This window comes from Rhamphochromis longiceps, linkage group LG11 (assembly GCF_057381845.1).
Source record: "Rhamphochromis longiceps isolate RC_006_pf linkage group LG11, R_longiceps_female_GT1.1, whole genome shotgun sequence".
Lineage (NCBI taxonomy): Eukaryota > Metazoa > Chordata > Actinopteri > Cichliformes > Cichlidae > Rhamphochromis > Rhamphochromis longiceps.
The window spans coordinates 28466447-28492285 of NC_140567.1; the positions used below are offsets into that span (position 1 = coordinate 28466447).

Genomic DNA, 25839 nt, shown 5'->3' on the forward strand with positions numbered 1-25839 from the left:
TTTTTCTAATTGTACTATTGTGAGTTTTAATATTTAACATGCTAACCGCTTCCTGTAAAATCTGAAACGTAGCTCTTGGGGTTTGTATTTTTTAAGTTTCTCTGAGGTTTGACCTTTGGGGTGAATTTGCTGGGACATCCACTCCTAGGTCGTCTGTGGAGCACACAGCTGAATGCTCCAGAGCAGCAATCTTCCTTAACCTCTGCGTTTATAGAGGTGCTTACACTTGTTGATGATCAGTTAATCAAGTGTATTTGATTGGCAGCACCTGGCTGCTAGTCGTGACCTCATTTATATTGGAAGTAGTGTAGTTTTTCTTAGGACTGCATAAAGTCCTGTGGAAACTTCCCCTTTCACATAAATTCAAATAGTTAGCATCATCATATGTTCTCCCCTGGGCAATCATCTCAGAAGAAGCAAGCAGTTAGCTTGGCGGCTATTCGTTTTTCAGTTTTTATGTGGAAACTGGATATTCTCTCTGGTCAGTCTGAGAGGGCACGTAGTTGTACGTATACTAGGAGGAATGGAAGGAGTAAGCAACCTCATATTTTTACTGGTCGTAACACGGCAGCGTTTATTTTAAGTATTTGAAGTGCATCTTCACAATATGGGACCTTCATCAAGTCTGCAATTAGCAGAGTTTGCTACTTACAGTCTGCACAGTTTATTGTTAAGCATTTGTTCTGGCACAAATTCTTGACATTAAAAGCCAATAAAAGCCTTCTGTTAGCAAGTCAGTTATTCAAACCTTCATTTTGTTATTAGCTGTTAACAAAAGATTCTCAGTACAAGTTGACCACAAAGCAGATGCTTTATTAAAGTTAATGCCTACTTGTCCAGTAAATCTGTTCCCACTTTATCGGAGCATGCTTTTATTCAGGGGAAACATTGCATGCCCTCAGCTCAAAATAACACAAATGCAGAGTGCAACACAGAGGCCAGACTCTTTAAATACTTGAGGTTTGATGAAACGTCAGAATCTCATCAAAGAGCTTCCATCCGACAGTTTGTGACAATGATCCAACAGCTGTCCATGTAGGCTCAGCTGCTACTTGTCCTCAAAGTCTACCTCTGATGCGATCCAAGTCCCTGGGTCCTTTCTGCAACCTCAGAAAGTTCCATGTTATCAGTTCTCTAGGGGTGGGGGGAGTAGAAGGTCTAGAGCCTGGTTACCCTTAAAACTTTCCATCTCTAATCAGAATAGCTAAGAGGTTGCTCTGCTCCCACAGTTCTGCCAGGGATTGAGAAGCACGCTTACTGTGAGTGCTGGCCATTGTGTGGCCTTTCATTAATACTGCCTGCCATCTGAGAGCAGCTCAGAGAGAGCTTGTTGCTGAGCAGATAAAGATAGGGGTGAGTATAAACACTAAACAGAGGTTAGGCACATGAGCTTTGATGGTTGCGATTGGTGGTCTTATCTGGAGTGGGACGCCATCGTGTGATCCCCTCCCACCCCCCACATCTTATGCGAAATAGAGGTTGAGCAGGCACACTTGCCATTCAGAAACATTTGCAAGATTCCATACAGTCCTCAAGTGCAGAGATTTATGACAGGAAAACAGTCAATGTATGTCCAGTGTTTGGCTGGCTGCATTCTCTACATGGAGCACCTTTCATTAAACGTTTGACACCATGCTTATAAAGTCCTCAGGCGACTGAAGCTGGTTGTTTCCTTTTTGCCGTTGCTGTTAATATGAGCTTTAACAAGGCGTTATTCACGCAAGAGAGTAAAAATATCGTCAGAATTGTGACACCTCCACCTCCTGAGCACACTTGCAGAGGAGATAATACACCCATCATTCAAACAGGTTTGAACACCATATGTTGGTGGTGGATTTAACACGTGGCCTGGCTATTCCAGGACAATCTGACTACCTCAACTGGCACAAAGTTGCTTTATTCATTTACCACTCTTGGCTTTCGGATGACCCTTCCCATCCACACATTCAACTCCTTCAGTTCCTTTTTTTTTTTTTTTTTCACCCCTCATTCTGTGAGAATTTATTTTGAAACTTGGCACTAATCAACCTGTAACTGTCCACTGCTTTGCAACACCTCCCTAAAAATAGTCCCCACTAATCCTCAGGTCCCCTCTGAGAAGTACGGCACATTACCAGGGATTGACTGACAGATCAGCTGCACAAAATGGCAGAAATCTTATCATTATTATTAATGGAAAAAATATAGAGATTTTTAAAATGGGGACATTTCAGTTTGTGTCCTCTTTTGACACACTGCAGTAATAAAGTTTAAAGCCTGAAAACAGAGAAGTCAAATGTGCAGTCCATGCTGCGGTGCTGCACCCTCTTGTGGGGTCGATGAATACAGCTTTTAGCAGCAGACTCATTTGGACAACTTTAGGAACAACAAAGTGAACTAATGAGGAGATGTGGTTGAAGTTAACATCCTGCTCATGCAAGTCAACTGTCTTGCAGATTAAAGCTGTGTCGTATACGAGCTAAAGATGTGTGTTATTTAACACGTTTTAAAAAAAGTTTGAAGCAGTGACGCAGCTGTAACTGCAAAAACTGTTGCTTTAAGAAAGTTTGCGAGCATTAGCTTGACTTAAGAGGCAATTTGTAGCAATAATGAAACCGTAAGAAAAGCAGTTCCCAAAAAAACGTCGGTGTTTTATCAAACAGTTTGAAAAAAATAGATTTTTTTTTTACTTGCATTAAATCTTGATCAGCTACTCCTTAATCATGAATCAGAGAGTTTTCCGTCTTTGGCTTTCGGTTTCATTTTGGTGACAGTTTGGCTGTATTTACCATAGTGATTTCATCTTATGTAGCCCACTGGGGGTCTCTGTTACAGTTTCAAGTTGAAAATCTAATCCCTCATTCTACCAAGGTTAGAACATAGTCACATAATTTATATGATCAGCGTGGCATGTTTTCACGTGTGGTAGAAGGAGGCATAAATTGTGTTTGTGTGCACTTCAGCTGCCTACAGGGCTGCAAACACAGCGTGCCAGATCTCCCACAGGCCTGCAGAATATAGTGAAAGAGGGCCAGCAGATAGAGTGGCATGTACCCCCTTGTTGAGATTTTGTAAAAGGAGACCCAAAGAGAAATGGACAGCTGAACCAACTTGCATGCCTAGCACATTAGCTGCACAGACTGTAAGGCTTGTGGTCCCGCTTAGATGTCGGTTTTCCTTTGCTTAGCATGTGCTCTCTTTTTACTTTCAGTAACAGTGGGCCACTGTTGAGCGTCTGAAGTAAACAAAGCAAATGAAAGTAGAAAACTATTCAACTGATAACAAATGAACTATTTCTTAAGTGTACTAATCTGAATCAGGCTAAGAATAATCTCACAATGCATCAAATCCTTAAACGGTTGGGACATAAGGACGATTAGAACAGAGACTGGACCACTTGTCTTTAATAAGACTTGAGATATTCCCACTGGCCTTACATCGCACATCAAAATATATCTATAGCATATACACGCGCCAGAATTTCAAATGAGAAAAAAAAAAGTCATGCTTGCACATGTGGGGGAGGGAAACGGCTTCAATTGTTAAATAGTGGAGGAGATCTCCGTTTACAGACATTTGACCTTTGATGACTTACAGTTTCTTAATTGTAAAGGTTGCAGATTTATTATTACATCCAGTTATGCATACAATCAATCATAGCTGAGGTTTAGACATGAACCAACAGTATGTTTACACAAAGTAACAAGCCATTCTTTGTGACGTTTAATTTCAGATCTTCTGATTTCTCAGTCTACCTTTTTCAAAAACCGGTACAGGTAGTTTTGTACAAACCAGGATGTACAGTATCTGGGTTTTATTCATATCTACTCATGATAGAGTAGCATGAAATGACTCCCTTTCAAACAGCTTTAATCCACTGATCCAACCTTCCTTTTCCCGATACGTAAAGTTCATTTACATTATACACAAAGTTGTACCCAGTCTTAATTTTTTTCTTTTAGTTAAATAACTAAAGAGCAAAGAAAACAGTTCTTTTTCCGTATACTGTAATCATTACTCAGCTGTACTATAATGTACAAAGGATGATACTGTTGAGTAGCAAGGTGCATGGAATCGGTGCTGCAAAGAGTTTGATGAACGATAGCAACGGTGCCGTATGCGGCAACACCTTTCATCCTGTTCTGTCAGTTGTTTTGTCGTCATCTTCTTCTGTGACCCACTTTATCTTCGGAGGGAAGTATGCTTGCTTTTTTTTGATTGGCACAGGTCACAGGGCTCGCAATGCGAGCTTTGGCAGGACTAGGAAAGGTCAGTGGCCTAAGGCAACAAGCACTTCAGCGCTGGAATATGTCACAGGACCTCTGTGAATGAGGCAGAGAGAAAAGTGTTAAAGGCCAGATGGAGCAGCAGTCATACAAGCTTAATGAACATGCTAACAGACAAATTAAACTATATATTCAACCTTGTTGAAGTGTGTAATGGCAAGGTCTGCAAACCTCCAACCTGGTGACAATGATAAATGCAAAAGGATGCAAAACATGTTGCAATTGGAAGGCCCATAAACCTTTACTGTCGTCTTTACATGCAGCAAACAGAAAGCTCGCATGACTCAAAGAAATGAGATGGGAATGTTACTGTTAACAGCGGCTACCATATAAAAACTCGATCTGACTGACAATGCCACATGTGGGACCGATGAGGGCCATATCCTCAACAAGTATGAACATTCAAATAAACCCTGGAAGCATGCCTCAAAATAAACCGGTCTCCTGAGAAACTGCTGTGTAAAATTAAATCAGTCTGACATACTAAAAGTCATCTCACATATCCAGATTTACAAGAGTGCATATAAGAAGTGAGAATGTTCCCTTTTTAATTACACACTTACCAGAAGTATGCAGTAGTTAAAAAAAAGGTAGTGAAATATTCATTAAAGTAGGGGCAAACAGAGGTAATCGTTCTTTTTGGTTTACATAGTATTTCTGATCACTGGCTTGCTTTCAGGATAACAGGTGAAAGTTAGGATCTAGCAGCAACGGGGAGGACAGGGTGCTGCTGACGTTGCTGCTGGGAAGAGGATGAATGAGGAGTCATATGAAGCTTAATTACTCCAGAGTCCAGTTTCTAACCCCTGGCAGTGAAGCACTTGTGGATAGGGTCTCATCACCTCTGTCATTCTTGGAATTCCTCACTGGGTCCCGGTCCAAGTCAGTGAGACACTTTGAATAAAAGCTGTCAACAGTATAAAGATACCCTCCTTCTCAGCACCCTTCCCAACACTATTTCTTTTATATCCCGTCTCCACCCCCTTGTGAGTGTAGGTATTCTCTCCATGCCACACCTTCCTCTCCTCAGGAGGGACTCGCTTTCACCGGGGTGATGACTTGCACCTTATATTAAGTACACATTCAGGTTCTCTTGCTCCGTGCCAAGGACAATAACCCCATTTATGGTACCTTGTACAGCAGTTTTCAAATTGGGTGATGGGAACTAGGTCGATGCAGATGAATCATGCCTGAATCTGCATAATTTTCATTGGAGATATATTTAGATTTAGTTTTTACCTCTGTCAATAAAACCTCATCTTTTATTTTACAATCCTGAACTCTAGCCTGAACGAGGACTTAAAAAGTTAACTAGAAGGAGAGAAGTGGACTCTCATTACAAAGCACAGCCAGACCTTTTCAGCATGGGTCAGCCAGTTGTGGAAAACACTCCATCAATATCTCATTTCAACAGTGGTGGAACGATTGCTATTGTAGCTTTTTCCCCTGCATCATTTCATCTATTCTATTTATATTTTCATGAATCATTTCAGATTGTGTTAAGTAAATTGTCTTTTCCATGTTTGTGTTACAAATGTTTGCGCTGTTGTCACTTGTGTATATTAAAGCAGTTTGTAATTCTGTACCCGCAGCATGCTGAGGCTTCATTGGGCCTGCCTTTTTCATGAATGACTCCTCGCTTTCGAAAGAAAGGATGGGCTCTGTGGGCATGCTGGTCTCAGACTTGTCCAAGGCTCCGTTAGTGGAGTTGCCGTGATTTGTGAGATGGATGATGTCTTCCAAGTGGACAGTGTCTTCTTTTGTCGAAAGACCGTTTTCAAGCTTCGTAGCCTGGACCCCATTAACTGCTTGGATTGAGAGGCTGTTGGAGAGGAAGACATAAATCATGGTATGGTTCTAGTCAGGATGGGTCCGAATGACTCATAAAACAAATGAGTCATCCCACCACAATAGGAGGATTCTTTTTTTTTTTTTTTAAATGGTCCCAAGAAGCATGATCAAATGCAAAGAGTAAACATTTTTAAATACCAAATCATTCTCCCACTGTTATAACTGTTTACTGTTGGCCAGAATCATGGGGCTTCTTGTGTTTTCTCTTGAGGTTTACAGCAACGTGAACCTCCTGCTGATTTGATTCGTTGTCAACTCCCAGCTTGGTCTCCTGGCACAAGTTTTGTGCTGTTCATGGTGGTCTTGCATCAATGTGCACACAAAGAAGAAACGAAAAAAGCTTTAGTTTTACCTTTCCTTGACATCGGCCTGTCCGTTTTCTGTTTTGTTGTTGGGAATGCCGACCTCAGGCGTTGGCTGGTAGTCAGCAGATGCTAGAGAGAACAAAGCAATACAGTCATTAAGTGTGACCACAGAGATAAAACATCCCACCCCACACCGTGTGTTAACCCTGAGATGTGTCAGGCTAACCTCAACACACACACGTGTGCATCCTCTTTTTACTCTCTTAAGGAGAATCAGCACTTTTGGTGCTTTTCAACTGTTGGTGATAGTACCCACATTTTTTCTGCGTCGCAGTAACAGGAGACTAGTGTATCTGTTAGTAGTTATTTTTTATCGTCTTATTAGCTCCTATTACTGAGCTGGTACTTTCCTGGTATAGGAGGATATTTGATTAACGTAGGTGTACTGCATTTGATTAAACACATGCATGCTGCAGCTGCAACCACCATTAAAATAAATAAACATTAGCACTGTCAAACTAACTGTTAGAACCAAACACAGAAAAAAGAACTAACATTGAAGACCAGGCTTTATCTAGCCTACATGACTCTCTACAGAATAATATATTTGCAAGCAATCCTGATCTTGCTGCTAAATATCCAAAACACTGTAAAGCAACATAGAGAAAATGATCAGGCTGGACCATAATGCTAAGTAAATAAAAGACATTTTTATTTTCTTTTGACATTGCACACCAGCTGCTAACTTCAGAGTCTTAATAGCTGTGGAGAAACACCTCCCGAGTGGGTACTCAACCCCCAAATCTGCATCCTTTTCAAAACGTTCACAATAAAATGCCAAACTCTAGTCATCATTTTCAAATGGTCATTTAAACATTTGGGTTCGAACATTGAGGTGCAGACGTCCAGTTTTCTGACCTCATGTATATCATAAAACGAAGACATTCACACTCACACATGACGAACTAAAAGGCATTTCTGCCAGGTCTCAATCCACTTAATGGCTCGCTAGTGTCTCCTTGCAATGTGAAATTTGTGAAATTTGACACAAACTGCATTTCCATCTTACTCATTTATAACGTGTGATGTTAAAATTTCGCTAGTAAGGATATTGTTAAGTAGGGAGAGAGTAGTTTATGTCTGAAAACTTTGCAGCAACACATGTATCACTGTTTTATTCAAAGTCTCTCTAATGAATGTAGACTGCTGCAGGCTGTTGCCATAAGCTGACTCTTCCACTCAATTCTCCTCAGTCCGAGGGATTGGACAACAAACTAAGGCCACATGGGTCCTATTCTGCAAAGAGCAACTCCAGCTGTACAGGATATGAGGGGAAATGTATAATAGGCCTTTTAAAAGTGCATCCCTCTCTGAATCTTACTCACAGGGGAACTGATAACAAGCATATGACATATCTGTGCTTTGTTTTGTGCAAGCTATGGAAGAGGTAAAAGAGGTAGACTGATATTTATGTGTACATCAGTGGAAAGTATTTTATAGACGCCAGTAGAATCTACCAAAATTGAGTTCTTTTGAGTTTAATCGAAGCAGTAAAAGTCTAAGAGTATTCTGAACACCAGCTGGCCAGAAGACGTCCACTTTGTTTTAAATTCCTTCCTAGATAACACATTAATGGGAGATGAGTTAAGACAATTATCCTTTGTAATTCAAGCAGATTAAAGGCTAGTAGTGGGTAATGATTTCACTCAGGGATGTTTTGTAAAAGGCTGAGGGGAAGTCCAGACTGATGCTTGGCTTACCTTTGCTACTCTCTGCCTGTTTGTCATTGACATGTTCGACTGGGGAGGACTTTGTCTCTTTCTGTGAAAGTGGGAGAGAATTTCAGTCACTTTTGCAGCAAAACTAAATTTTATTTTTTCAATTTGTAAAAGAAGTTTTGGTTTTTTTAAATGTACCTTGTCACTTCCATCTGTCTTCCGTGTCCTCTTCATGATCTCCTCCAGTCGCTACAAAAGGAAGACAAAATGAATAAATAAAGGAATAAAACAGATAATACCCCACAAGGAACCAGATGCTAATAAGCAGACGTACATTTTCTGTGCACTGGTGGACAACAACGCAATGATACTGGCACTTGTGTTATATCATATTACCAGTAAAACATAGGCTTCATGCAACATCTATAAAAAATATTTGGTTTGACTTGATGAAAATTTGGCTACGCTTATTCGGCTGGACTAGACCACACACCTTGCCGAATTGTTTAGATAGAAGCTAAGGGTTCAACTTTCCCTTTTCATTAGTTCTTTAAAGCAGTCAGGTTATTATGCTCAAAATAAACTGAAGCACATCGGGTGGTGGGTTAGACTAATGAGGGTAAAAACGCTGTTGGTGTACTGAGCTGAAACAATAGTGAATACTGAACAACAGGAAACACAGAAAGGGTAAGCGTGTGCTACACTGTGATATAGAGAACGCTGCATGGGTAATTTGTATGCACAGAGGTTTGAACAACATGAAAATTTTATTTGAGGACACAGCTAGCCTGGGACAGCTAGATCATAGCTGCAGCTGCCACTCATAAAAGTGAGACATTTTTAAGATCCAAGATCATATATGGAGCGCTCACACGCTCACAGCTTTGGTATCTAGTTTGGCATCAAAATGTCTGTTTCAGGAGTTGTTGTGCTGCTCGAGGTACCTATAAACACCTGTGCTGAGGTAATAAGACTGAGTCACTTAGGTTTGGTAGAGGACTGTAAAAGGAGTTTTGTGTAGTGCGACTGCGGTGCAAGTCTTTGGGGCAGAGGACATGCTGTTCTTGTGGGCTAATTCCTGCCAACAGCAAAACTTCAGCTGGCGGAGCTAGGCCTGACACGCCTAGATAACAGCCTTTCACACATGGAGAGAAGATGAGGAGAGGGAAAGAAAGGCTTAGATAGCCTGCAGAGGCACGATCTTATGTGTGTGATATACTTGAATATATGTTCACCAAAGGCCCAGGTATCAGTACACATGAGAAAGGATCCACACACAGATGACTGACACAGCTAGCTCGCTGTTATTAGTTTTATATATAGCTTAATGCTCATTCACATTGTAAGCCCTATTAAATCATGGCATGCAGACAGCCGATCCAGGATAAGCCAAAAAACATCATTCATCTTGTTTCAGGGATTCAACTTTCTGCGTTTGTCATGTAAAAAGGGCCGACCTCAGGATGAATGTATCTTGGAATATACCACCACCGGGGGAGGAGAGCTTTTGTAAACCGACTACAAAATTGATTTTGGCATTACTCTGTATCGTGCAAGAGAACATTTTCCTCTTTTAAATCAGCCACTGTTTGGAGATGCTGTATTTCGAAAGGAAAAGTTCAACTCCAAATCGAATGTACTTGCATGTAATGCTACTGATGCATTCAGATTGTTATGTCTTGTCATCAATATAAAGGAAAACGATCGATGGCACATGCCTTGAGGTTTTCAAAGTGCCAACAAATGCGTTTTAAAAACTCAGTAGCAATGTCTCCTTCCAGAAATAATGACTTTTAAACATTGTTGTGAGCAATTTCAACTTCTTTTCATCGTCTGCATTTGGAAGGAAACCAAACATGCAGCACAGCTGAGTATGGACACCGTTAATGTTTTCATCTGGTCTTGCTGCCACTAGCATGAGACTGTTATCATAGGCACATGGACACTTTCTTCTGCAGAATGATATCTCAGTGGAGCTACGTGAAACTACTCACAAGTTGATTTATTTATTTATTAGCCACTTTGTCATGATTGCTGTAAAGAGACAATCACTTCTGAGTTTCTCACATGTATTGCATATATTGAGCACCAAGCACGAGTGTTATTTAGTTCAGTTATATTCAAAAGAAGACAGACATTTTTACAATCTACTACACAATCCAGCTCCCACCAAAAATAGATAAACGGCACTACAGGACAGTTAGACAAAAAAACAACTTTGGACTTTAAAAAAAAAAAATTATTCCAAAAAAATCCAAGCTGGGATATTTTTGCATTTATGATCCTTTACAACCCATAAATATCCATTTCCTTTTTGGAATTCAGTTACTTGGCTGAAAGAAACAACATTGGCAGGACAGATGTATGGCCCTACCTTTTTCCTCTCCAGCCTCTCCTGCTCCTCCTTCTGGAAGTGTTTCTCCCTCTCCAGGCGCTGCTTCTCCGCCTCCTCCCGAGCTCTAGCCTCAGCCTCCTCTTTCTGAAACACACACAAGCAAAAATCCAACCACAACTTTAATGGCAGCAGAAGAGGGAAAAAACATCAGCCAAAATAACATGCCTTTTACGTAACAAGGGTGTGGTTGCTCCCTGCAATTATTGTCTACGACCACAAAAGGGATATTTTTCTGTACCTTTGAGCCAAAAGGATCTATTTTCAACATTTACAGCTTCATGGGGGCGATTCAAAGTGAAAGACAACACTTAAGTCTTTGCATAATTCTACTGAAACGTGTTTGACCACAAATGCCACTTCTATGACAAACCACAAGGCGCCCTGATCTGATAGCAACGTACATACTGCAGTGACACAATTAATCACGACCCCAGAATAATCGATCACTCTGATGAATGGCCACATTCTGTTTTCTGCTTATCAAGCTTCATTGTCATCTGGTTCTCAACAACCACTTCCGCAAACACAAGAAGAATCAATACTGTTCGGGCGGATTATCTGGCAGACTGAAAGGTTAAAGGGGCCACATTCAGTGTCGCTCCATGTTCACCAGATCAGATTAATATTTACCTTTAAAAGACAACAACATCCCAAAATAGGTGACTGGGTTTGTAGGATGAACATGATATCAGACAAGGTCAATGTGAGCAGCACCTGAAAGGGTCTCATTGTTTTCCGTGTACGTTTTGGCATGGTGGGAAGAGTGGAATGATGTGGCAATACAGTGAGTTATCAGCTAGTTATGACTGTTGTCCTGTTTTATGCTCGTCTAACTAACCAGACCTGATGAGTGACTACAAGACTCCTTTAAATACACTTGATACTCTTCTGGAAACCAGGGGCAGGTTGACAGCATACCTGTTTCTGCAGCCGTAAATTCTCCTCCTGCTCAGCTTTGGCCCTTTCCTGAGCCTCCTTCTCCTCTTGCAGCCTCTTCGCTTCATCCCTCTTCCTCTGCTCCTCAGCCATGGCCCGTGCCTCCTCCTCCCTGCGTTGTCTCTCCTCTGCTTCCCTCGCTAAGCGTTCCTCTCTCAGGATCCTGAAGTGTTTGAATACAAGGTTGAGATAAGATTTTTTTTTAGTTAACCATAAAGTCTCTTGAGATTAAAATCTCTTTTTCAAAGACATTTTATCTACAAAGTCGTCTGCCAAATGCTCCGAATGTCATAAACAATTTAAATTGATTTACTCGTAGTGTAAGCAGTGTGAACGAGAAAGGAAACAATTGGAATTAAGAGTGCCGAAAAAAGATCAAATCAGTTTCCAGGGAGTAAATAGTTACTTGCTGTGGTCAAAATCAAAAATGGTTACACATCTGGAGATAATGCAGAGTCATTCATCTTGAATATGCTTGGATAGTCCATCCAGCCCTTCATGATTTGCCTTACATGTAACCATTTACACAGAATTTGCCCAGAAAATAGCTAAATGTCCAGAGTGGGTTTATTCTGCTGCATAAACAACTACTACTCTATATCTACAGCTTCTTCCTCACAATGATATGCAAAATGTTGTTTTTGCCCAAGTATTTTTTAATATTTATTCCCACTTATAACCTTTTGTACAGGTTTTGGCATAGCTGACAAGAAAAGGAGAATATTACATAGTTCAAAAACTTCCCACAGCTTACAGGAGTTGCATAGTCACCGTTTTGTCTTTGCATGCATTTTAAAAACCAGCTGACCTCTCTTTCTCTTCCTGTTCGCGGCGTTCCTGCTCTTCCCTCTCCCTCTGCTCTCGGGCCTGTCGGCGTTTCTCTGCCAGAATACGAGCCGCCTCTTCTGGGTCATTCGTGCCTGCCATGGGCTTAGCGGATGGAGAGGGTGCAGGTGACACTGCACGCACAGAGGGAGAGGAATTGGCTGGCTCGGGCAAGGAGGAAATGGCGCTGGCTGTGACTGGTGTGCCTGATGCATTGGCAGTAGCTGAGGATACAACAATGGCAGGAGCCACAGGGGAACCTAAAAGAAATAACAGTATTGTAAGCGGAGAGTCACAGAAATGTATTTGCTTTCATAAAGAGATGCCTGTTAATTATTATTAAACTGTAAACAACCACAGCCATTCACCCTACAAATGCAGTAATTATATATTTAAGACTGATTAGCACAGCCTCTTAGCTTTGTGCGAGAGAAGACCCCGACCACGATCTCTGTGTGGCTCATTCAGTGTGCGCCCTTTATTTCCATGACTAATTATGCTTGACGGTAATCTTTGACCACTGTTTCAATTTCACTGCATGTGTTTTTCTGTTCAGTCACAGGCAGAGGGAATCTCTTTGGGAAGACAATAAAAATAGAGAGAAGCTGTTCATAATTGAACTATGTCACCAGTCTGCCACAGGGCTAACACAGAGAGACAGAGTCTACCATCCAAACTCACTTTGGACAAATCATTTCACTAACTGCTTGAATTGATTTGAAATTAATTATAGTCCTGTCTGAAGGACATGATTATCACTCCTTTTTGTACTCACTCTTTTTTTCTTCTGGGGTGGCTGGCCTATGGGGCTGTCTCACTCTCTCAAGAGGGGCAGGTGAAGAGGTCCGGTGGTCTATCCTGGCAGGGGTCCTGGCTCTTTTGGGCCGGGCCTTCGGGGTTGACGGGCTTCCGCGTGCTGACGGAGGCTTGGGGGAGGCAGCAGGGCTGGGAGAGGCAGTTCTGCCCTTGGGTGTGGCAGGGGACGCTGGCCGTTGTCTTGATAAAGGACTAGGACTGGAAAAAAGTAAAAACAAAAGCTGAAGGATGGAAAATTGTGTCAACAGTTCTCAGCGTTGTTCTCTCGTACCACATTATATATTTAGACCTGGCCTGAAATGCTTAAAATGGCACATGTCCTTAAGAAACTCTGACATCGGCACAGGATCTCAGCAGTCAAAGCACTCAAACATTGCATCATGCCTTATAGTGCATTATCAGTTAGCATCCCAGCAATGCAGCACTTGGAGGAACAACATCCATTATGCTGAAGATTTTTTCCCCCCTTGAGCCTCTGGCGCTGACTGCTCTGCCAAGCTCTTTGCTGCCTTTTTGTTGAGTCAAAAGAAATTGATTTTTTTTTTCTTCTTTTCTATCCCTTCTGCCATGGATGTCATTTATTCTGGGACCAGGGGATTAGAGGGTAAATTCTTGGGTATTCACTCAATGCATATGCTCAAGCAATGCATGAAATGTGAAGTCTTTGCAGCACAGACCCAAACCAACCCAGTCATTGACCAGAAACAGGCTGCAGGTCAGGTGCATCCAAGGCTAATCTGGTTTACAATGCAGTTTTTGTTTCTGCGTATTTAAAAGAGTAAAAAGGGTGCGTTATTATAACTTAGATTTCTTAACTGGTTCTAAGGTTATGGAATAATGTAAACTTTAAACTGAGATGGTAGCTTTGACATTTTGACTTTACATGGGGGTTGGAGCTTTTTGCTAGGTTTCCCAGAGGCCAGACATTTATTGAAAATGTTTAGCATTGAACTCAGGTTTCTGTGATTTATTTTTGTGTATATGTGCCAAATGTGGATGCTTCCACGCATGCACTACATGGTCCAGGGCCTGGATTAACTGGTTAGCAACATCTGAACTTTAGTAGTATATATGGTGAATATTTTAATCCACCGATAAAATAAATAAGAATAAGAATATATGAAATTGGCCACCAAATATGCTTAACTCGAGACTGTTGCTGATATGCTGACTATCCAAGAAAACTCTACTGTAAATAAGTTGCATGCTAGCATGCTATCCCCTCACTGATTTCTATATAGGTATGCTATACAGTCTGTTGAGTCTTTATTGTTAGCTTCATTTTGTCTTTCGTTTTTGTAATTTCACTGGATTATTCTTCATCATAAGTTATTGATAGCACCAGTTAGATGATTAGATGATTTACTAACAGAAGATTGATCTGTGAGCTGATATCTGACTAAAATGTGAAAAGCTTAAATTTCTCTGTTCGACTCAAAACTTGTTGATATTCTTTTGACATTTTGTAACTAAATGGAATAAAAATGTTGCACTGCAGCCATAAAATATATATAACTCACAGTACTGATAGTGGTGAAATATTCAAGCCAATATTAAATCTGTTAAGTGTTTTACCTTGGATCAGGTCTATGTCTCATACTAGGTAGAGACTGTCTCTTCTTCAGCACTTTTTCTTTAGTGATGGCACTTTTTTCCATTTCATTCTCCCTTTCTTTGTCTTTCTTTTCCTTCTTGTTTTTATCCATCTGTATAAAGATGGAAAATATCAACATGCAAAGCAAAAAGAAGCAGATTTGAAACGGCATATAGATTATATAATAATGTCATATAGGTAATTATGCAGACTTACAGGTGTGGAGCTCCGCCTGCGTTGACGCTGGGTGATATCTGGTGAGCTGGACGTCACCCTCCAGCGGTCAGAGCAGCGGTGGTGCGGCTGATGGCCACACAGGGTCAACGGACTTGCTGAGGCTGAACGAGGGCAGAGAGGAGAGTCTAAAGAACAGAGCAACAAATAATTAAGCCTTGCCAACATTTATATACTAATAGTATTCACTAAATTCACACTGACGGCAACAACTCATTTGAGGCTTTTAAAAAAAGAAGAAAACTTACGACCGTCTTTTCCATTTGTGAGGACACTAGCAGCACTGCGGCTCCGGGCGAGGAAAGAAAGAGTTGGTGTCATCAGCCGGTCGACTATGCTGCTCTCCCACGGACTCAACGCAAGGCTGCGCGCTGCAAGAAGGAAAAATAAAATAATTCAATTATCTCCAAAGATACATGATAATGGGATGCCGTGAACCAGAGGAAGCTTTGTTATATCTCAGCTCACATTCGTGGTTAAACGGGAAATGTTACTCCTCACCCAACACCAAATGTAAAGTGTAGAAGTGTAGTGTAGAACTGCATCTGCAATCCAGAAGAACCATACAATAAACCAATAAAACACCAGTACCACTTAAAGAAGAAAAATAGGCCAGTATATGTGTCCACTGTAACCTTGACCTGCATGGGTATGACCAAGGAGAAGAGGGGTTATTGGTAATTCTTTTGTAGACAGCCTTGTGCACAAACGGAGAAGAAGCAGAATCCTGCGTCTCATTTGGGTGTAAGATGTAGAATGAGTAAGGTTTGGGAGTTTTAACTGTGACGGGAAAAAAGACAAGTGAGGAAGTTACCCGTCGATTTTTTTTCTACCAGTACAGAGGAACAGTACCTGCTCCGAGGAGAATACATTAAGAAAATGCTGACTCACTGACTAACTTTCTTCTCTGACTGTGTAGAAGTATGCAGTGGCCTTGTTAACTGTAGAGCTATAAAAAGCTATACTCATCTTAAGCTTGGAGACACAAACTCGATTTAAAGAAATCAACAAAAACCAATTAAATCAATAAAAACATTTAAGACAAAAAGACGGCTGTGATTCAGTACGTTATGGTGACAAATGGACACAAAAGGACTGGGCACATCAGGAATGAAAAGGCCATCACCACACAATTAACCAACCAAAGGACAGTAAAACGCCACTAGGAATACTCCCATATCAAAATATGAGCATGCAGAGCATGTCAAACAAAACCACAACCCAAAGTTTGGAATGAAAAAAAAACAACTTGTGATTTTTGGAAGATGGAAATGGGTCTAATATCAACCATCAAGCAAGAAGAGGATTGAAATCAAAGGGGAAGAAGTAACTGAAAAAAGACAATGATGGACAGGTTCGGTAGTGCTGGCAGTGTCAGAATGATGGACATTTAAAACAGGAGCGGGGCATTCCAGATGTAGCCTTACTTCTGTTGGGCGAGTTCCAGAGCGTGGCGGAGGACTTGGAGAGTCGCTTGTTTATAACAGAGTCCACGTGTTTGGGCAGGTTGACCGTTGAAACAGAGCATCTGCCTAAGAAGCCAAGAGAGCGCCACACAGATGTTCACACAGGTCACATGGTTTGAGAAGAAGATGTGGAGCTTGTGTGACGTCATGGGCTATGCTGAGGTGATGCCTTTACAAATTTATACCCACTCACTGTAAAGGCAACGACACCAAGTGTAATCCAACCCAATCCAGGGCTATTCTTGTGTGCTGACCGCACAATACCATCCATTGATTGTAAACATGCACACGGGAAGAGATCTGTTCACCTCTGCAAGCCTTCAAGTGTACAGACAGACCACCCGTGGCACAAAACATGCATTTAAAGAATGATATTTCTTTGTGGATACTCCTAACAAAGTGTCACATAACCAAACTCTAACTGTACTGTAGCACAGTATTATTACTCTTACAATCAGATATTGTTTCTGCGAGCTCAATGAAGTGGAAGTGAAAGAAATATTATTTTTGTTTTGCTTCTTCTTGTTTCTTTTCCAAATAACTCTGTACCACTTCCTCTGCACAGTTTCTATCAGCACAATTTTGTTGGTGAGCAAGTAACTCCAGTAAAACTACCACCAGTGATGTTTGTGGATTCTTCAACGTAACCTGGACATGACTTCAATTTAAAAAGTTATGTTAATTTTTAGGTGTTAAGAACACATACACTAAATTTGATACAACTTATAAGCACTCAGCCTCAATTTATATAATCTAGTGCAAACAACTCTCATAGCTACATTAACTAACTAAGGAAATATCTGCATTTATCTACTATTGCAAGTCAAATATAGAAGGAACCTTTAAAAGCCGCCTCTTCAGGCCACTAAAACAAACCCAGTGAAAAGAATGGCACATTAAATACAACCCTGACAAGGAAACATGTGATGGGAAGTGGCTACAGGGAAATGTAAACTAATTTCAAAGCTGCTGACGTAAACTGGCGCTTCAAAAGAGCAACCATCCATGTGCAATACTTGTATCTGTCCCAATTTCATATCCCTTAAACACAGTCCAATCGATGGATAACCTTCTCTTTCTCCAAATGACTTGGACAATTTAGTGGTCACGGAGGTGCAGCATTAAAGTCGGCTGAGCATGACTGTGGGTTTAAACACACAAATCCAGCACATGATGCAGTATGCTCTTTGATTGAGGCTAAGATGTATACATCTGAGCATTTCCAAAGGACAAAAACAAACATCTAGAGCTCTCAAATGTTCCACTGGCGCCTATTTACACTTGTTTACTCCCATCATCTGACCGACAGCAGGCTGGTGAGTGAGGGAGGAAAAGGAGATTGGTTTGAGTGTCCATAATTCCCCTGGCATATGGCTGAAGCGATTACATGGCATAAAATGGAACATGGGACACTTCATGTTCACAGGAGCTCACGGTACAGAAGCATTCATCAAAGCGTACCACCAAGGCTCTGATCTAATTGGCTGTTGGACTGTCAAGACACTTATTAGCCCCAAATTAAGCAACTGCATACAACAAATTGAATCTTGTTGCTAGTCAGCGGTGCCGTGCTACTTACTGCAACACACATACACTTTGTGCAATCAATATAGTCTGGTCACGATCAGTGGCTAAGAGCCGTGTAACAGTGTGTTCAAGAGACAAAACAGTGTGTACTGACAGAAATGCGTTCAAGGAGGAAAAGCGTGACTGATGTAGTAAAGACATATCCAGTTTAAAATATAACAGAGTACTGCTGGCATCATCTGCCTGTCATAACACTGCAAATGTCTAAGCTATTGATTACTGCTGGGAATAAGAAGCAGGCAATAAAATTTGTTTTGGTGTATCATCTAAACAAGGTGATAATGCACCAATTTCATACTGCAGCACATCTAAATGCTTTGGCGGTGTTACCGATATGGTTTCATACTATCAAATATTTGTTTGGTGTTAAATCCATCAAACAAATATTGATGTCTGCTCCATCAAGAGAATGTATGCCAATGTAAAACTGACCACCACGCGAATTGGAAAACTATAACAGCTGTAATATTTTACAGGCCAAATGACCAACTTTAGCAGAAAAAAAGAGAAAGCGAAGGAGAATTTGATGTGCAATTATTTTAAACTGCATCATTAAAGCAGGTCTGTTATCTGTTTCTTTATTTTGTCATCTACATAATGTTGGCCAAAGTTTGAAATGGGATCAGCCAACAGCCCAGACTTCAGGCTGCTTTAAACTCTTAATTTCATACAGCTTTTCTGCTACTCTTTGCTATGAATGATGTCATTGACCACAGATATCTTTAATAAGGCCATCTCAGACACACGGTTCTGAGTGTGAGCGTAGATGACAAACAGCTGCTTTTCCCATCTTCTGTCTATAAGAGGCAGCCAATCAGAACAAAGCTGACTAAAAAGGAAGAGAAAAAGACTTCAAATAGTTTGTTTCAAACAGCAAATGAAACAAACAAAGGTTAATAGGGACCATTTTGAACAATGATCATGCAAAGTTGCTATAGCTGAAACATGAAAGTCCCATTAAAAAAACCAGATCCAAGTATAACTGATATAAGTAATACTGAGGCAAAATAATTTTCTCCTCAGAAAAACTACATTATCTAGGAGGCACCAGTATACTCACCCTCTTTCTGGCTTGAGTTCTGGCTTAGTGCACCAGCCCACGACCATCTCTGCTGTCGGATTTCTGCCCACGTCTTCTTTGTTGACCTGTTGATGGCCGCCTGATACCGTTCCTGAAACAGATACCAGAACAGATATCAGTCTTTAGCATGTGAATTCATTTTAAGTCTATATGGAGGGATGGCATGTATGTCTGTGAACTGAGCAGCCTGAATCCTGTGTAGCTGATGAGTCCCTGACGAAAATCCTAAATCCCTAAATTGAAACTAGCAGCTGACCTAGTTCAGGTGCTCTCCCACAGACAGAGTGCATTGAAATTTCACCTTAAAATCTAGCAGTCATCACTTTCAAAGGTGCTGAAGCATCACATTACATGTATTGCTTTTCCAAACATACTTTGTTTTTCTCTAGTTTCTGTTTTTGTCTCTCCTCCAAGGCCGTTCGCCGCTTTTCCGCCTTGATCCGCTGCTCCTCGAGCTTCCTGCGTCGTTCCTCCAGCTGTTGCTCCCTGAGCTGCCGCGCCTTTTCCTCCTTCTCCAGCCACTGGGTCTTTTTGGCCGCTAAGAGAAGGCAGATAATATAGTCAGGAGAGAAGATATTTTCCAGTTGAGTGCTGAAAAAGTAAAGTCCTGTCTCCCTCCACTGTTCGATCAGAATAATATATAACACCCCAATTCTACTCTCTTTGAGAGTCACTACTTGGCATGTTGGGAGAAAAAAAACCAATAATCCCAACATTGAAGCAATCCCAAAATCAAGCAACTCTGATGTTTTACATTACATAAAGCAGTTTTTGAAAAAGAAATGTTGCTCTTCGCATCAGACCTCTTTTTGAGTTTGGAAAAAATAAATTCAATACTGCATAAAACCAAATTAGATGGATGCAGGACTTCTGAACTGACATTTTTATGTCATCGTAATCGCATACAGCTTACACTTCAGCTTCAGTAAACCACACACTTTGATATGGAAATCACCTCTTTGTCACAGAGCCATTCAAAAACAGCGTGAAGGAGGCTTTTGCAGCTGCCTCTGTGTACACAACTCTTCGTACTTCTTTAAACTACAAACCTCCACAAACAATCGGCTTTTCAAAGAAGTAAAGCTTTGCGCCCTGAAGCACTTGATGCACCAAAATCAACTGATAGTGGATTTCAGACTAGAGTGATGGATAATTGCAGAGGCACTGGAGGCTAGGGGATCTGAAATTTATAAAAGTTATACTGAGGCCCTGCATGTCAGCATCTTGCAGAAAACACTTCTAACTGCTGCAGTGCATATATCAGAGTTCGATGGCCCCGATTTGAGACGTACCTTAACTCTACCTTCCACGGACTTAAAGCTTTAGGGAACTTTAAGTAGAGCACAGTGGAAACTGTTTTATAATTCACCTATTGTGCAGTGATGAGACGAGTAGGGGGAGGAAATAGATCCCAGCGCCTACAAATGCAGTTTTCCACATCCAGTTTTTCCTCCCTTCTCAGAAGGGAAACCTTTAGGTCACACAAGTGTTTCCACTCTTTCCATGCAAGTCAGGTCTGTGACATTTGATGGTTACGTTTTTAAATTTGATTCTCTCACAGTTGCAATGGTTCTTCAGAATATAGGTGTGGGTTGCAGGAGGAAATGAGCTGGATACTGGCTGGGGTCTTGACGGTTACAGTGTACCAGAGTGACACTGACATTCCTCAACTCTCTCCTGACAGTGATCAGCGCTGACAAGCAGCATCTAGACCTGCTACAGTATGGCCATTAAATAGTCATTGCCAAAGGGCTGCGCTAACCCTGGTACATTAAGTATTTATACCTCCTCACCAAAGATGGACAGGGTATGAGAGTAGCATCTATCTATGCAACTATAACAGAACAAATCCAATAGCAGATGAGCTCGTATATGTAGATTTTTTTTCTACTTATACCTCTGCTACTAGAAATGGTTCTGGCGATATAAGATCCCTTAAGCTGATATTGTAAACACAAGCTTTAGCAGGATCGCATCTTTTATCCCAAGCTGGCTGAGAGTATTAGATCAGACCCCTACCATCTGGCGTACCACGGTGATCACCCAATTAGACTGATCCACAGTATGAAGTCTGCTGACCTCATCTTACTGCAATCCAACACAAATTTGGATTAGACAGCAAAGCTTTACAGAAAGTACGAGTGTGACAACAACTAGCTTTAAAAAAAGAACTGCGTTGTGTGACTTTCACGCAAGTATCGCGGTGCGTACAGGCTGGGTGATATACAACTCGGCTCAGTATCTGAACACTAATTTACATATTTTCCCTTTTAAGAACATTTTGAACTTTTTTTGTCCTGTTTGGCAACAAAGTTGTTTATATATAATTTCACAGCCAAGATAAATTCGGCAGCAAACCATCAATTCATCCAGTAAGATGATTATCATGGTGGTTTTGTGGCTTGGTGTTTGTACTTTTTTTTTTTTTTTTTTTTAATCCAAAGAGTTTTGTGGTGACTGCTGTTAGAACGTGGATAAACAACAGTCAGTGTAAGGGCGGGCTTCTCGTCACCCACAACTTCCTGTTAAGTAACAGGGTTTTCACACATAAATGATGATTTAGTGAGTACATGATTTTTGTTTAAGTCATATTTATGATGTTCAGAGAAAGGGAGGATGAAATTTTAAATTTTTGTCACAGGAAAAGAGGAGGATTAAAACAAGAAACATGGGGATTAAATAAATGAAAAGGCTCTAGGGCTGGGTTTTATTACCAAAAGTCAATATGCAAGTTTTGTCTTTGCAGCACTTAACTTGATTTTTTTTTTTTTTAAAGTGTAATTATGCTTTAAAATTTACAAAAAAGCTTTATTTTTGTTACACTATTACTGAAACAGTAGTCATTATTCTACATGCTGCTTCTCTTTATAGGCAGGATAATTGAGCTTTTGGTGCATTCCCCAGCTCTAGCTTTTACTACTGAACTTTATTAAGCTGAAACTGAATGATCAAAAGGGGTATTCATTGGCACCACCACCACCACCACCACAAAAACACAGGTGAGTGGCTTACCTTGCAACTTGCTGAGCTCTTCTGCAGGAGTAAAGGGTGAGAGAAAAGATAGAGGCAGCTGTCAATCATGCAAAGCAGTGCATGGCAAGTAGGCAAGTGATAATGTGAGAGCCACGTGTTAAACAAAAAGAGAGACAACTCATAGGTGCTGAGAGAGCTGTGACATTTCTTGAAAATGCATCAGTGTAAGTTGGGGCACTTTCTCGGCTTTCACAACTCGTCATAAGTTATAAAAGTTATAAAATATTCAGCCCCATCAACGTGTACGTTTTTGTCATTCGTGCAGCATTTTTGAACAATGTAATGTGTATCAGTTGAGCTAAAGCAATGATTTTGTTCATACAAAAACAATAAATAAGCGTCTTGATAGTGCTCAAGACTGTTTCAGCATGCATGCAGAAAACAGATGCTCACTTGTCTCTGGTAAAATGGTGGCTTGGCTTTTACTGATTTTGGCCCATTTTCTGTAGAAGTCCAAACTACCTTTTTATCCTCTCCAAGTGTCTGTGTGTATAATGTTGAGCATGCCTTTTGCAGCCTAAAGCCAACCCAGTAGCCAATCAACTGCTAACAACCTCCTCCACCCTAACACCAGGTGGAGCTCTCTATCCATTTAAAAGAAATGGCCTCCCACCCCTGGTTTTTACTTACCTAGATATTTCGCTTTCTCCTCTCGCCGCTCTTTTGCAAGCTTCTGCCTGTCTTCTGACTTCATGGCATCTAAGATTAGAATGAAGGCAGAAGAAAGAGGATTAATGATAGGTATCACCTTGCATCATCCAAACTGATTAAATCATCTCCAGACACTTTATATATTGGAAATTGTGGTTATTATATAGCGTTTTTCTACTCTACTTGGGGACTCAAAATGCTTTATCCAGCATGTCTTATTCACCCATTCTCTCTCTCTCCCTCACACACACACACACACACACACACACACACACACACACACACACACACACACACACACACACACACACACACACACACACACACACACACACACACACACACTGAATCATTCAGTATCTGCAGATTTCTAGCATTGCATCTCCCAGTACTTAAAATGATACCTATTTGAAACACACCTACTAAGATATCAGTTAAAGCCGACTAGTCAAGGGCACCTTTTGAAGATATAGAGAATACATCATTTAATCATAAGTTCTACAATCTTCTAAAAGCCCCACAGAAAACCACTCCATTTCAAACCATCCTCAGCTGCAAACTGACTTGAGGCATCAATGATGCATCTGACCTCATATAAATAGAAATGCAGTAAATGCCTTCTTCACTGCTATAAAGTCATTGCAGCGATGGCTTTTTAATCTCTAAATGGCTCCACAAGAAAATCCATGGCATAATGCATTGACAGGAAACTTACTGACTGACTGACTAATATCACAATTTCAACACTAATGCACAACCTAGGGCTACAGATAATGTGTATTCTATTATCTAGATTAAGATACAACAGGAAAAAATTAAGAAAATTCTGCCAGCAAGCCAATCCCATCAAAATAGAAGCAGTAGCATGTGGCAAATACCAGAAATCTCGTAGTGTGGGTGACTTGAATATGTTATAACTAAATTATATAAACATAGCTTTCTGACACAGTAATTTAAATTTTGGGCATGTCTAGTGAAAAATGCTCAAACAAGCCAAAGGCACACTTTGTCTTGGTATGTGAGCCTAAGAATATATCAGTAAAGATCATTTACAACTAACAAAAACAGTCAGTGGAACAGTGTGTTGAGATGTGGTTGGTAACCCATATTAAATTAACACTTATAGTTGATGTTAAAACAGATTTTAATTGGGGAAAGGTTAATTATTTTTTTCTGTAATTGCATGTTTTTTTCTCAACAGTATGTATGCAACTCATTTCTGCAGACTTACTCCAAATGAATTACTGTGAAATACCATTTCTACCACAGCCAACATACCCTAGTACCACCCACTGAGAACAGTGACACGGAAGGCATTCTTGAGCCTTTAGTCTACATCATCCTCCTCGATCTTTACGGTCCAGATGTTCAGCATCAATCACAAAGGAAATCACTCCTCAGCAACATCGAATAGGGGGAGGTGTGAATCATGAAGACGAAAACAATCTGCCATGCAGCCTCCCCTAAGAACAACTCCTGACCTACATTGATATTTATAGTATGTTGGAAATGCCATGTGCGTGGCCTTGGTAAGTGTTACTTGCTGATGTTCGCAACTCACCACCATGTTAATCATAAAGTCAAATGTACAAGGTGTCCAAGAGGAAAACAGACTGGCCTAGAAAATACTACGAGGTGCGGCATCTGAGTTTCAGACTGTTCACGCTTGCTCTTAAAATGTCAGTTCTGTTATTTCTTTGGCTCCGATCTTTACAAATGGAGCAGCACAGGATATACGGATTACTGGGGTAGTAGTCAGGATGCAAGAAAATGAGCATGCTTAAGAGACTTTCACTAAGATAACAATTTGGCCTTTGCCACCATTAACATCTGGCATAATCACAACACTGAAACAAACATTGCAAGAAGCGACGCAACCAGAATCTTTTGGACAGAAGTCAGACTGAACCGTCTAGCAAAACTGTTTAAACAGCAAAGGCAGTTTCCTTAAAGAGTCATTTGCATGATAGCTGTGTGTAAGGTGCACACCTTACATAAAGTTTGGAGACCCAGGACAGGGCAAACTTTGGCAAATAAACCAAGAACTCTCAATGAGGTATCCAGCTGTGCAGTATTTTCTAAGATTGGGAGACACCTGGAACTTGTGGGGGTGTAGTCCTGTCACTTTACTCTAAGAGAATAAAGATCATGACCACAGTAAAATGTTATTAGCTGAAAAATAAAAAGAAATAAGGTTGGGGTTTTTTTTTTTTTAAGAGAAAGGCACTTCTTGTACAGAGTCCTAGTGGAACAACTACAGTGCAAACGGCACGTAAACCTCAATGCCTTCTTGGAAAAACTCTTTGAAATGGAAATTTCAATATAGGTTCCATCTGCAGACCGTTCATTGGAGATTAGTGCATAGCAGTGATCACCAATAGCTATCCACTTACCAAAAGCTAATTTGTTCATATTCTGCAGAGATATTTTCCATGCTAATATAGTTCAGGCTAAGCTGTTCTCACATAACATAACATCCTGTGCAGCGACTGTTCCAACACATAAAGATAACCTGCAGCAGCACTATTGGATTTTGCTTTGTGTCTGAAAGCCTGTGGTCACTGTGACTCCAATACTGGCCAAAGAGAGCTGAGTTCACTCCAACTTAATGCAAAAGTGTAATTATACCATTACCAGTCAGCCAAATTCAGCCTCCATTAATTTTAAGCAGCTAAATGCTATCTAAGGAACACCTCAAAAGATAAAATCTTTCATTTTTGCTCACCTCGTTTTGACTTGAGGGCTGGTGATGCTGGTGACGCAGGTGATCGAGAGATAATGTCAGATTTTGAAGGGGTCGTCCGTCTTCGGTCTGTATCTTTCTTAGCTGGAGAATCCATCCTCTCGGTGTTGTCCGTCTTCAAAGGACTGCTTTCCCCCTCTGGATCAGGTCTCACAGGGTTTGTGTTTAGAACTGGGCAGGGAGCTGGTAGAACAGAAAAATACAAAATAAATTTAAGTTAGTAAATGAAGAGCCAAAAGGTAACAGGAATCCGTAACTCAACCTGTTTATCTTCATTCCATGTACTACTGAGCCTACGAAGTAGTTCAGTGTGCATGATGTAAATTTCTTGAAGTGTGA

At 40.7% G+C, this 25839-nt stretch overlaps 1 protein-coding gene across 6 annotated transcripts in view; it reads right to left on the reverse strand.

Annotated features, from left to right (window-relative positions):
* Positions 1-792: 792 nt before the first annotated feature.
* Positions 793-25839, reverse strand: part of map7d1a (MAP7 domain containing 1a) — a 40691-nt gene continuing 15644 nt past the window's right edge. The window contains exons 2-19 of one of the 6 annotated variants that reach the window (XM_085423472.1): positions 25483-25683; positions 22737-22805; positions 22086-22106; positions 19448-19611; positions 19053-19164; positions 16367-16471; positions 15188-15310; positions 14922-15043; positions 14687-14817; positions 13071-13309; positions 12279-12555; positions 11453-11633; positions 10514-10618; positions 8338-8388; positions 8182-8242; positions 6469-6550; positions 5852-6087; positions 793-4301 (exon numbers count right to left, since the gene is read on the reverse strand). In XM_085423472.1, coding sequence (XP_085279598.1) covers positions 4291-4301; positions 5852-6087; positions 6469-6550; positions 8182-8242; positions 8338-8388; positions 10514-10618; positions 11453-11633; positions 12279-12555; positions 13071-13309; positions 14687-14817; positions 14922-15043; positions 15188-15310; positions 16367-16471; positions 19053-19164; positions 19448-19611; positions 22086-22106; positions 22737-22805; positions 25483-25683 — 2291 coding nt within the window. In that variant the 3' untranslated portion in view covers positions 793-4290. Of the gene's footprint in view, positions 4302-5851; positions 6088-6468; positions 6551-8181; positions 8243-8337; positions 8389-10513; positions 10619-11452; positions 11634-12278; positions 12556-13070; positions 13310-14686; positions 14818-14921; positions 15068-15187; positions 15311-16366; positions 16472-19052; positions 19165-19447; positions 19612-22085; positions 22107-22736; positions 22806-25482; positions 25684-25839 lie in introns of all 6 variants that reach the window. The other 5 variants (XM_085423470.1, XM_085423471.1, XM_085423475.1 and 2 more) reach the window with 5 other exon arrangements.